Genomic DNA, 13,865 nt, shown 5'->3' on the forward strand with positions numbered 1-13,865 from the left:
TAAAATCGCTATAGTTGATCAATTTATTAGTTCATAACAGTGATGATGCGCCAATCGTATATTTCCTATGCCGTGCAAGTATAAGCCAATTCCTTCCCTTATAATATTATAGTTATAGATTAATATAATAGAGAGATAAGCGTAATTCTACTTGTTTGTCTCTGTTAATATGATATAATACAAAACCATTCAGTACCATTCTATAATATCTCCAGGTATATAAGTTTCCCTGGTCTACAGTCAAATCAGGTCAGCAAGTCATCAATTATTTTCTGGTGGCTGTCATTAGGCTCTGTAAGTAATTTAATATTCAAGAATTGGTTTACCAAATACTGTTGTATACACCGAAATTTGAACAGTTTTGTGTTGGAATATAATAATTAATGTAAAATGTAAAACTATATTTTGTATTATTTCTATTGTTATTTCGAAATTATTTATGTGTTTGAACAACTATGGTGGCAGCACTGTCATGGTGATTAAAACGCAGTCAGTATGTAAAATCGTTTTCTTTGTGAGTTTCCCTCGTCAACTCTTTATTCTTTAAAAGTAAAACTAAAACTTTATCATTTTGGACTTAAGCATTTTGTGCCTTTCTGAAAATTCATCAATTTTTCAAAATTTTTATTATTGAATGAATGAACAAACCATGAATGGCTCGTTAAATAAGTTAATAGTATAACGGCGGCGGAGGAATTAGTGAATAATATAACAATAAAGTGGTTATAGTTATATTTCATGAGCAAAACACTTTTTTCAGATATTTTGTAGAACTATAATTACATGCATGATTCAATAAAACACGACAATTCGTTGTATTTTTATCCGGTACCGTATACTTGAATAGTTTTACCTATCATTACATAATTAATGGCATCACCGTTTGTTTTTCTTGTTGTATGTTGAGATAAAACTTACAAGTGTAGAGCCTACCAATGTAATATTGGCTACCACTAACTACTCAACTACTACTGACTAAAAAAATATATATAGGCCTACTGACATTAGTACTGACATTAATTATTATGTAATAATGATGCCATTAGTATTGAAAGTTGTAACTTTTTTATGTATGACTATCCAAGCAGAACATCTTAAATGACAATGTTTCAAATCCACTACCGGTACCATATGTAAAACCTAGTCTACTATGTTTCTGTTTTATCGCTTCATTTTTTGTTGAATTCGTTTAGTATGAACAAGAAACCACTTGACTAGAATTTTATATAAGTATGATATCAGATGAAACTGTATGAATGACATTAGTTACCAATTATTGAAGATTTAAGATATCCTGAATAAATCTATTTAGTAAATCAACAAGGGTATTAATATTTCTTTGTAATTGGTTATTTCTTTTAATTTTAGATCATAGTTGTTGAGTTATGCATTTGCACTGAAGTTAACCAACATAGAATACTGAACTTACTTTGTACAGCCCACAGAGTGAGATTTTGCAAATGTGTTTTGTAGAGTTGCCCATCGTTGGTGCATTTACTGTCAGGGTTAGTTGGGGAAGATGGCACGTATGTTGATAGTGCAGCAGACAATGAATTGCTCAGCCACACACCTGAAACAATCAAATTATTTATCTTAATTTTTTACTTAATGCATAATTTTAATGCATTACATAGTAAAAATTAAAATTATTCTCTTTAGTTGTAGCTTAGCCTACTTGGTGTCACGTTTTTGATAAATTACTCAAGTCTATAAACAATATTGGATAAAACTCGAGATAATTATTATTTTTTTATTATTTTACAAAAGAGGACTAACCGGGAGAGAAAAACTAAGGATACTCCTTGTACTATTTCTCTCCCAAATTTAGATCACATACGTTCAAAATAGGGTTATGGTTTCACTTTTATGAAATTTAGTTCACTTTCACCTAAAAAACAAAAACTGATAATTTCAAAAAGGTTGAAAAACTAGATAAAACACAAAATACACTATTAATTTATACACTATTAAATACAACTATGCTCACAATCTAACTCAAGCTAGATAATATACCGGTACGGTATATTATAATTGAACTCATCTTCTCAACATTACACAGCAATAATCTTCTGGCTAAAAAAATCGTGGCCTATTAATACAGCTTGAGCAATGATCTGATAATTTTAGTTCAGTTTTTTTAGTTAATTAGTACCGTACGTATTAAATTATATAATTTATTGAGTGTGTAGAGTATAGTACGAGTATAACTATAGAAAAGTATACGTATATAAGTAAAAAATTATAAGTATATGAATAAGTATTACTTGAGTTATTATTAATTAGTACCGTATTAAATTATATGATTTATTGAGTGTGTTAAGTATATGAGTCAATTTCTATTGTGTATTGAATGTTGTATATTCAATAGAATAGAATAAAACTGCTTGCACTCAACAGTAAACAATAAAATAAAAATGAAGATTGAAAACTTAATTATATTGTTGACAAAAATGACCGTGAATAATAAATAATACTTCAATTAGAATAATTCTCTTTAAAACAATTTTCAATAGTGTTGCTGTAGCTGTAAACATTATCATATTAGAAGGCTAAAAAGCAAAATGATTTCCAAACAAATTTTCATTTATTATTAATCCATAAAAAATATCCAAGAAATTGAGTAAAATTGACAGTCAAACGTATTTTAGATAAACACATCTCATGAGTAGGTAGAAAAACAACATGAAAAGCTTGAAGTGCAGCATATGATGTAAACCTTGACCCAATAGGATAGAAGAAGGTTAGAAACAACTAGATATTTCCGATTAATAAGTCAATTACGATATGGTATTTCACATTTCAATGAATTTATGTGAATAATTTTATCTTCTCATCTTGATGCACTTCAGTGAGATTTACGCACAAACTGGCAGCATATTGTTTATAAATAACACCAATGTGTCCTATTCAACCAATGCTGACATTAAGGAGTGAATCTTACTATAGACATTGCTGAGCTGCATTCAAGTAGTACCAGTAATGCAGAAAAAACTTCAGCTTTAATAATAATACTCGTATAATATTAGTATGACTTTTATTGGTGGGGCTTTTATAAAACTTCAGCTTGAATAAATAAATCAATCTATGTGCAATCTAGAACATAGAAACCCAATTATAGGTACAATTGCCTAATTATATATCCGCCTAATAAAGAATTTTTTCATTTAATTTCATTTTACAATCTAATCATAAATTAATAAAAGTAATAGCAAAAACATTTTGTATCTGCCTAAAAGGTAATCATTCAAAAAAGACTGGACATCTAAATTTCCCACAAGAGCATCTTGACATCTTAATTTCCCCATTTTTCCTGAAGAATATCCTCTTTTGCACATTTATTCAAATAAAAATATAAATAGGAAGCTCAATTAACTAATGATTACCTATGATACTTATCTCCTGAAGAATGCTCTCTTTTGCACAGTTATTCAAATGAAAATATAAATAGAAAGTTCAACTAACTAACTAATGATTACCGGTACCTACGATACTTATCTATGATTTTCTTCACAAAATATAATTTATGATTACCTATAATTATTATCTATCCCATAAGGATGAGGTGCAGATTAAAGTGCTACTGTAGGCTACAGGCATTTATTTAATAGCCGATTAATATGGGATAATATTAAATTGAAAAGTATCTAATGAAATTACCTAAATTTAATAATAATTCATAATCTATTCAGGCCTACCTGTTTTAGCTGCTCTAAACATAGCACAAAGGTATATTGGAATATTGAACTCAATTGGATTGAACAAAGAATTTTTAATAAGTCACTATTAGGAAACTCATACCTTGAAAAAACTATTATGGATACATTAAAACCACGTGGAATGGCATTTTCATGTTATATGATTTTATGTGTCTGGATGAGCATACATTAATACCTTTATTGTCCAACGTGATTTGAATTATAAATGAGTAGAGCTCTACGATACCCGGTCTCTTAATGATAACCCATCAGAGAAACGTAACTGCTTCATCACTAAAATAACGTGCTAACAAAGAAAAATAACCGCTATAATACATTACTAAAATAACGTGTTAGAATCATGGTCACTAATATAGGTGGGCCGATTCTATAGTGAGATTCACTTTAAACTGTCAGAATTGTTTGAATGGGACGCGATGGTGTAATATTTATAAGGAATAATGCAGACGATTTAAAACTGAATTTCACTATATATATTTAACGATGTGGATTATTTTTTTCGTTTATTAAAATCAAAGATAATTTTAGAATCCTTAATGCAATGTTGAATAGCCTTGGTCAGTGTTTGGTATGTGTCATGGTTTAGCCTCAAGTATAATAAATTGGATAGTGAACGAACATTCGGTACAATTACAGCGCTGTAAGCTGTGAGATTATTCATGCAAATTTATTCAAAAACATTTCCTATAAAGTTTATGGAAGAGTTGTAACAGTTATATACTACACATAAAGAGGGTTTCGTTATCTGGTCTTTGTTGTAAAAATAGAATCAAAGGATTGGATTCTTTTGAGAGAGTGATATTTGAAATCAAGTCCTGGCTATTGTAATGTCTTGGATATTTGGAGGTACTGAACATAAATACTTGTGACTGAACTTAACATTCATTTTCAAGTGTTCCAATGAAACTTGGAAACTTTAAGAGTTCACGAAAAGAGTAAACAAATACCCGGATCATGTTTTTTTTTTTTAGTTTCTGAAGAGAATTAGATACTACTTGTTTGTTGTGGAACTCCACAAAATATTATAAAAATGATTGACAGAGACAAGTTAATTATCACTATAATGATTTCCCTAGTTTTTCAAGGAATTATTTTCAAAATTCAATGGCTTTGCAACATGGAACCTTAAGTTAACCTATTTAAATCCATTGGAATTTTTTATCCGAAAATTCTTTGTGAGAAGTTTCTTTGATGTTCCAAAAATCATAATCCATACACAAGCAAAGAATCTTTCTTACATGGGTATCATCCACCAGAAAAAATTGATTTGTATAAATTGGAAGTTCAAGTTTAAGTCTACACTATACAACTCATTTTAATAAAGAAATTTATCTACGTGATAGAATATTGGTAATTCTTTTTATTGAATAAATGGAAAAGATAAAATGAATAAAGTAAAATAGTTTTCAATAGCCTACGCATTAATATTAATGAAAATAGAATAGAATATGTTTTATTTCTCAGAAAAACAGATAGAAAAAATTAGAAACTCCTATTTCTTGTTAGATCTATTGAATTGTTATTGTTTTAGCTAGATCACTCTACATCTACAAATGCATAAGTAGAATCTTCAAAGATTGAATAGGCTAATAAGCAGAGAACTTCGTGACAATAATATTATTTTCAAGTTCACAAAAGACCATTGTATTGTTTCAGAGATCTTTGAACTTGATTCAACCCACAGAACGTTCTAGAAAACGCTCCAGATCACAATTATCGAACAAAAAACTGTAAAAAACTAACAAACCGAACACTAAAATCACGTGTGAGTTGCATAACATGTAAATAAGTTTTTTAAACTCTATGAAAAAGTGAAAAACTTGGAATGAGATGATTCACAGATTGACTGCATCTTCAAGTGAGTAGAGAAAGAAAAAACAGTTTTTGTTTTCATCGAAAACGGATGAAGTCGTTTTTTGCTTGTAGCGTCGTTACATAATATTCACATTAGCTTTGAAACTCGTTTGCTATAGTGAGATTCTTCAGCATTCCTCATATATAACATCAATGTTTCTTATTTAATCAATCCTGACAGATTAACGTGAATCTGACAATATCTCAATTTATTTTGCCGACGAATGGAACTAATTATTCTTGTAAACGTCATTAGCTCCACTGTTCCCACTAGTAGTAATCATTACTGGAATTATCTGCTAGGCTAACTATTAATCCAAGTTCAGGCTTTAAACTCAACTACAAAATAATTAGTCATAGAAGGAAACAATTCTAAATCATGTCCTGATAGAGTAGACAAGGCAGTGCAAGGATATAGTATAAAGGTGAATACTACATACTATCATAGAAAAAATATATAGCAAGATCACCTATGGAATATCTTCTTATGCTAAATTTTCTCCATGATTATATATATTATATATGTTATCTTTGCATGCAGTATAAATACAAAAGACTTCAGTTTAAAATCACTTTCACGAGACTGACCAATATAGGTACCTCAAACTTCTACCAAAATCTCATGATTCTGTAATTATTTTATAATTCATTATTTCTTTCTCATATTTCAATAAGTTCAATAGAAAGTCATTTATTGAATTAATCATAATGTAAAGAGTATAATGAACGGATGAATTAATTTAAATTGAAAAATTATAATGGAAATAGATTCCTAACATTGTCAACAATGTTGGCAGGGGTCACCACCCCCGAAGCCCCAAGGATGCAGCCATCCTGAATTACGAAAAAATCCCCTTCCCCATGAATTGGAAACCCTATCATATTTTGTCATTCTAAACACTGCTGACCTTTCCCCTGAATAATATCCAATTGAGCTAGAAAATGATTAGGCAGACAATTATGATAAATTCCGTTTCTATCAGTCATTTCAAGCAGATTTCATTCAGTATCATGCTTGAGATGGTTCTAAATTCATGACGCAAAAAATACGAGAGCATTAATCAAAAGCGTAGCTATATTTCATATTGTAAACAACTCTTCCTTAATATTTGTGTTAATTAATAGTCTTGTGGTTGATAGGATTTCAATCAACATCTACATTCCTTTATGACAGGCATTTGGCATTAGTGCTATAATGTGATCAGTTATTGAAATTCCAATCTCATGTCAAATCAAATACAGTATGTTAGTTGTAAGTTGTAATGATAATTCATTGAGATATTGGAAGATTGGAACCAGATCTTGTTTCATTCATCACTGTCTTTCAGATTCTTTTTATTAGCACTGAACAGGTTTGAAGGAGTAAGGTAGGTACCGTACCTAGTTTCCAATTCAGTCCGCTTACCCCCTACAGTCATAAAAAGTTTAAGCTTATTTGAAATGTTTTAGAGTAGCGGCGGAATAGGATGAATAGGCCCACATACTTTTTCATAGTTTGAGAACCAGAAGGTACGGGTATTCATTAAACAGAAGCTATCTATTAAAACATAGAAGGAAGAATATTATTGTAAACCAATTAGAAAGTGTCACTGTGTTGTAAATCGCATCCATTCTTCTTCACTATTAATTTTCAATCTTTGAATTAGAAAAACTTTTGAATTGGAAAGACTTACTTTTCAGCAGTGACGACTTTTCAATTTGTTTTTGGTCATCTTCAGACTGGGGAAAACTCAGACGAGTCATATTCTGATTTTTATTAGTCTGAAGATGACCAACAATAGCTGGCGGAAACGTCACTGCTAAAAAGTAAGTCTTTCCACTTCAAAAGTGTTTCTAATTCAAGTTATTATTAGAAAGCTTTAGATTAATGAGAAATTGTTTATTGAAGAAGCGATATATTTATAGAGTTAATTTATTCAGTCAGTTCATTTGTATAATCATTTATTTATTTATATAGTTCTATCATTTGGACTTTGGAGATATTACAGTAGCATAATGTGAGAGAACAACCTTTTTTCCTTCAAAACACATCTCTTCAGAGCAGTTCAACCTATAATATTGAGACACTCGACAATATATCAGTCCCAGTTAGTGTATTATTCAATATTGGTTTACATCGTTGAGAGCACCTTAGGATACCTCTAATGTCCTAATGACGAACAGAAACCGCAAACTAATGATGAACCTACTCACGTTAAGAGCATTAGCAAAATTAACCACGATTCACATCACTAATGTTTAAAACTAAGCGATTTTTTCTGATGGACTTCCTACTCTATGATATTAAGATGATGTTATCAAAAGTATGATATAGAGGCCAAAGAGTTGGGAATCTCATCTCACAATAATTATCGATATGATTCATACTAGTAGATCTTTTATTATATAACAAGGTGAAAAATTCATGGAAGTTTTTAAGATGTTACTTACATTCTAAGTCCTTGGCGAAAATAAAAGGATTAATCCTACTAAGACTGTTTGATTCATCAACTTATTTGTCTGTTATTATCTAGGTTGAGAGATGATTTTGGAAATCCCACCTAACTAGGAAGCTATATATTAACTTGTAAAAATCTGAAATCCCCAAGGGGACCTCAATAATTATTATCTCTTACTTACAGGAACCTGTTGTATGGAAAATCAACAAATGTTACTCACTGAACTAGCTGGTTTTGCGTAGAAAATTGACATGTAAACTACAAGAAGTTGACCTTAACTTTTGGTGACATAATAGACTAATAATGTGTTACCTAATCTGATTATAGAACTCAATTAGCTTGAACTGCTTTGAAATTGATTTCATATTATAAACGTAGAAGTGCCTTCCCCCCTCAAGCCCATGAACTTGAGATTGAGCCCCGTGGGTTAATTCAGCTGACATCCCCCCATTTGAATTAGGAAACCCAAAGAATGTCGTCAGTAGTCATACTGTTGGCTTTTCTTTGGACCCTCCACCCAAGATTTGATTTTGTGGGCACTCCATATGTGAAGATGGATTTTCACAAAATACATACTTTTCAAAACATATTTTATTACATTACTACAGGAAAAAAGCTGTGGTATTCAGTTGAGGAGAAAACATTGAAAGAAAACTTTCTTCCAATGAGAAAATGTACCGAGATGAGCACACAACTTTGTGTTATGTCTTTACCTTTATCTTGTGTTAACTTTATCTTAGCGTTTGGATATGACTAACTATAGTAGTAATACTTGCCCAATATCCTCTGTAAGGCACCTTGCACACAGGGACAATAGTAGCGTCCACTAGTAGCCGCGATTAGTGGCCTGTTAGTGAGAATCCCTTCTCACAGGGATAATAGACAGATTTTCTGCAGCCGCTACTAATGTCCAAGTCTACGCCACTGCGGTATTGTTCTTGTGTGCAGAGGGCTTAGTATACTCAACTTTAAAGAACTTTCCATTAATTTACAGTACTGGTAACCTATTTACTTTTGTATAGTCCATCTGTGCTATTGATGAACTAAATACAGTAAATTTACTAATTCAGCAAGAAAAAATGAAATTGTGATCTATATAATGGATTAATGACATGTATAGAATTCTGTACATGTTGATCAAGTACTAAACAATAATTATTATTCTTAATGAAATTAAATACCGCCGGTACCAAAATTAGAGAAGTTTTTATACACTGTGGTAAAGTCTACTGCACCTTCCAAACTAGAAATTCTTAGCACTATATTTATAGTATTACTTAATGATATCTACATTAACTTTAATTGAAAAATAGGAAATTCAGGAATGACGCATCATCACGTCTGAACTACTCAACTGATTAACTAGAAATTTTGCACATAGATCTTAATTTACCGAGGATGGTTATAGGCCTATTTTAAATTACGGTACCTGAAGATTTCATTATGTCAAGTTTTCATTTTTTCAAGTTTTCAATTAGACTCTTGCGGAGTATGGGTTACCTGCTAATCAATAATGATCGTTCAATACTTGTTCGACCTCATCTTTCCTTTTTTGCAACAGATGATCACGCCAAGTTCTACTGTCACTTCCATTTCGAACAAAAAAAAAACTATGTCTAGGCTACAATTCTAGACACAATGTAGGCAACATTAACGTAATAGAATGAACGTACCACCGGTTTTTTATTTAAGGAAATACTGGTAAAGTCTTCAGGGTGATTGTGAAAAACAACAGCATTTACTCACGTTTTACTAGAAGCGTTGACAATAATTATTGTCAGAAACCTTCCGGTTGGTTGTAGTGAGACTTAATATAGCATCAACACTTCCCATTGAAAAACTGCTGACAGTTGAGGGTGAATCACACTGTAGACTATTGACCTTACTACAAATTATTGGAAAACTAGTTCAAAGTCTGTCATACAGAATAAGTTGATAAAACAATATATAATAATTACTGTACAGCTCATACTAGTAGTCAATCAGTGAATACTCAATACAGAATTATAATTAATTGAATACTAGTATACTGTAATAATTAAATTGCTGCGAAAAAAATTAAACCAAAAAATCTTCACAAAAAGTAATAATACATAGTGATTAAAAAGTAGTCTTTGGATGATAACAGAATATCCAATAAATAACTAGCAGACTACCTACTTGTCGAGTAATCTGCTGACAACAAGTTAATTTGTTTCCTATGGAAACATTGTGGTGAATACATTATTATATCTTTACTGAGTTTAATTCCAAACTGCCAGTATTTCTTATAGAATAACATTGACGCTTCTCATTTAACCAATGCTGACAGTTTCAAGTTAATCTTACTGAGTTATTAGATGAATTTCCACTTTTTTCCAGTTCATTTTAGCTCAATTGAAACGGATACAGGCACTACAAAAAATATTTCCTGATAAACTTTGAAGTAGTTTACATGCAAAAATGCATACACGGTCAAGGGGGTTTTCTGTTTTTTCCCTTTTTTATTTGGCTTGCATCCAAGATTAGACATCCGATCAGAATGCAGTTGAAAGTAAATGCAACAAGTGCATTGGATGTGAAACGATTAACTTTCGCCTGCAGTTATCGTTTATCAATGAAAACCGGTAGCTAGTTGCTGTGTTAATCAATAATTGATATGGATCTAGTCCGATTTCAGGGTATTTCCTATTAGTTTAAACGTTTTTTGTGCGGATCAATTATTTGTGTAATAATTTTCAGGCGTTGACATAATATTGGGTTTAGTTGAATGTGAAATAGACAGAATAGTTTAAATTGAATAAAAAACTTAGAAAGGCATTGAATATTTGGAAGGAGACAGAACAAATTTATTTATCAGATTCAAAGTGAATTAAACCATTCTTATTCAATGTCAAAGGAAAAACTCATATAGGTTTTAAATGAAAAAGGGAACGATTCAGAGAACAAAATTCTCCAGAATTGAATTTTCTGTACTACAAAATTGTCGAATGAATGAGAAGACTAGTTGAAAAATAATCCCTAGGATAGTACCATTAAAAAAACTTGATATAAAATACAATAACAACTAGTTTCGGATGTTCAATCTATTTTCAAGTTTTTCTTATACAATTTTCCAGAACTTTTAAAAATTAAAAATAAAGGTTACTAAGGGATTATTTTTCAACTAACAAATCAAGTAGGCTAGCCCTAATTCTGACTACGTCATTAAAGAAGAATGCTATTTTATGCGTTATAATAATTTAGACAGAAACTCATTACTACTAGCATGAAACTATTTTTTGCATTATAGCCTATAGGTGATTTTCATTAAAGTGAAATAAAATTCGTGAGTTGAACTATTATGAAACTGTCCTTTAGGCGGAAAAATTTATACTTTTTACAAATCTCAAACTACTGTTATGTGGGTTATAAGTCGGAAGAGCTTTAGCCATCTCATCAGAAGAAAAATGTTGAGTGAAATTTGAAATCACCAAATTTTCAAATTTACATTTGTGTAGAGTTGATGAGATGAACGATACTTGAAAATTCATCAGGAATGTTAATAGTATTACCTTATGCACTATTTTAATTAAAAAAAAAATTGAATGAATTAATTTTTTTCACTCACCATTTTTTGCTGACTGTTCATCTCTATGCTTCAAGTAAGTCCTGTCATCAAGTGAAGTGGATGTGAAAATTGATTGATTACTTCTCTCCGTTGTTTGAGATGTGAAATTCCTGTTCATCTCCAAATACCGGCTTCGATTGCCCAAATCTCTACTGCTATCATTTGCAACAACCGAATCACTAGCCTTTGTCACGATAACATTATAAACTAACAACGAGGCGATTATCAGAAGCTTGTCGAACGATTTTAGTCGGATTCTTTTGCAGTTCCACGATGTTTTACTGTTTTCCCGGTGAATAATTGATGCGTTCTCCATGTTTAATAACCTGTGAACATACAACAGTAGAGTATGAGGAGAAAAGATAAGGCTAAATTGACGACTGAGCTGGTGAAGTCTTCAAATGTTTGTTGCTCATCCACACATTTGGGTGAACTTAATTACCCAAGGTTATTGAAAAAGTCCTTCTTAGATTTCCCAGCTAAGAAGTAGGTGTGATGTGATACTCCAGCCAAACAGTAGACTTGATGATATACAAACTAGTAGTTGAAAATAGAATTTTCCAAGACATTCAATCATTCATCAACAAGACAACAATCAAAACACTTCTAACATATCGGTACACAACTTGATACCATGATTTGAAAGGATAAATTATGTAACTAATTATGTAACAACAGTAAAAGAACATCCTGAGACAATTTTCCTTTTATTTTATTTTCTGTTGCTGTCTTACATTCACGTATGTTCGTACATGATCAGCTAACTACAATAATAATTACAAATCCTCACAAAAAGACGCTCTGAAGCAGTTTAATTTTGTGATAGAATTATGAATAATTATCAATTGATCTCTATGAAATTCACTATTATAACGCTGATATATTTTCAAAAACTATCCCATTTCTAATGAATGATGATTATTTGTGTATAAGAATCTAAAAATATTATGAATAATATAATGTCAAATGTATGAATTCAGGGCTTTTTCTTGTATTTATGAAATAGAATTATAGTAGCCTTTAAAATTAATAAATTAATTGTAAATTTATTTTATAACCTGAAGATGGTGTACGGTAATCACCGAAACTAGTAGTTACCGTACGTTACAATTTGTATTCTTGTTTTATTATTTTATCAATTTTAAAAGGTACTATAATTCTATTTTATAAATAATAAAAAGAATTAATTCCCAGCACAATTTTGAATCTAGTATATGAATCTGGAGAAAAATGTAACAAGAGCTGAGTTATCCTTTGAATGCAGATTGTTACATCAGTCCAGAAAGGTATGAAATAAATAAGGCTGTTCAAATTAGCTATAAACTATGACGATAGGCATCATAAAAATATCAATAAATTGATATGCTTCATATGAGAGAGACTAGAATTTATCATACATTTTTCAAGAATATTATGGAATTTTATTTCATTTTGAATGCTTCCAATAAGAATGAAAAAAATTTCACAATAATAGACGTTATCCATGGGAGGTGATTGAAAAAATGACAATTGCTACAAAAAATGTTTTAATCTACAATGCCCTAAAATATGAATAAGCAATGTATTGAAATTATATGGCAGAAGTTGTGTCTTGAAAATTAATTCGGAAAAAAACGATAATAGCAAAAAGAGCGTTAAAACTATTCTGAAATCACAGTAATAATATTAAAGAATGTATGATGAAGCATTATAAATTATCACAATTTCATCAACACTAATAACCTCTACCATAACTTAACTCACAAGCAAACTATTATTTGTAAACTTGACCAACCTTACAACTGTGCGATACCTCAACTAATAACTAAATGAGCATTCACCGCTGGAGTCTTCAAAGTTCTTCTACCCTTCTTCTTTTTCTCCTTCTTGTTCAGTTTTCCAAACTAGTTCTTTCGCTCCATCTCTTTCTCACTATCACTCTCTCGCGCTCACACACATTTTCCTCTTATCTCTTCATTTATGTATATCCTTTCATCATTATTTACATTTTAAACGATCTTCTCCTTCTTGATAAAATTAGCACGATTCTATAGTGAGATTCACTTTAAACTGACAGGAATCCTTATGGATAACACTAATGCTTCCCATTCAACCAATGCTGACAGTTCGAGTGCCTCACCATACACACCGTTTAATAGGTGTTATGGAAATAAAGTTCACATTATATTTCCACGCATGGAAAAGCAGTGTAGGTAATATTTTTGAGACATTACTCTTTCACAATATATATGCATAGTAAACCTCCAGTCACCTCAAATCATGCATTTT

At 30.7% G+C, this 13,865-nt stretch overlaps 1 protein-coding gene across 1 annotated transcript in view; it reads right to left on the reverse strand.

Annotated features, from left to right (window-relative positions):
* Positions 1-13,431, reverse strand: part of LOC111060900 (nose resistant to fluoxetine protein 6) — a 41,422-nt gene extending 27,991 nt beyond the window's left edge. The window contains exons 1-3 of the mRNA XM_022348589.2: positions 13,372-13,431; positions 11,598-11,923; positions 1,430-1,570 (exon numbers count right to left, since the gene is read on the reverse strand). Of these exons, the coding sequence (XP_022204281.2) occupies positions 1,430-1,570; positions 11,598-11,913 (457 nt within the window). The 5' untranslated portion in view covers positions 11,914-11,923; positions 13,372-13,431. The remainder of the gene's footprint in view (positions 1-1,429; positions 1,571-11,597; positions 11,924-13,371) is intronic.
* Positions 13,432-13,865: the final 434 nt, after the last annotated feature.

This window comes from Nilaparvata lugens, chromosome 12, assembly GCF_014356525.2.
Source record: "Nilaparvata lugens isolate BPH chromosome 12, ASM1435652v1, whole genome shotgun sequence".
Lineage (NCBI taxonomy): Eukaryota > Metazoa > Arthropoda > Insecta > Hemiptera > Delphacidae > Nilaparvata > Nilaparvata lugens.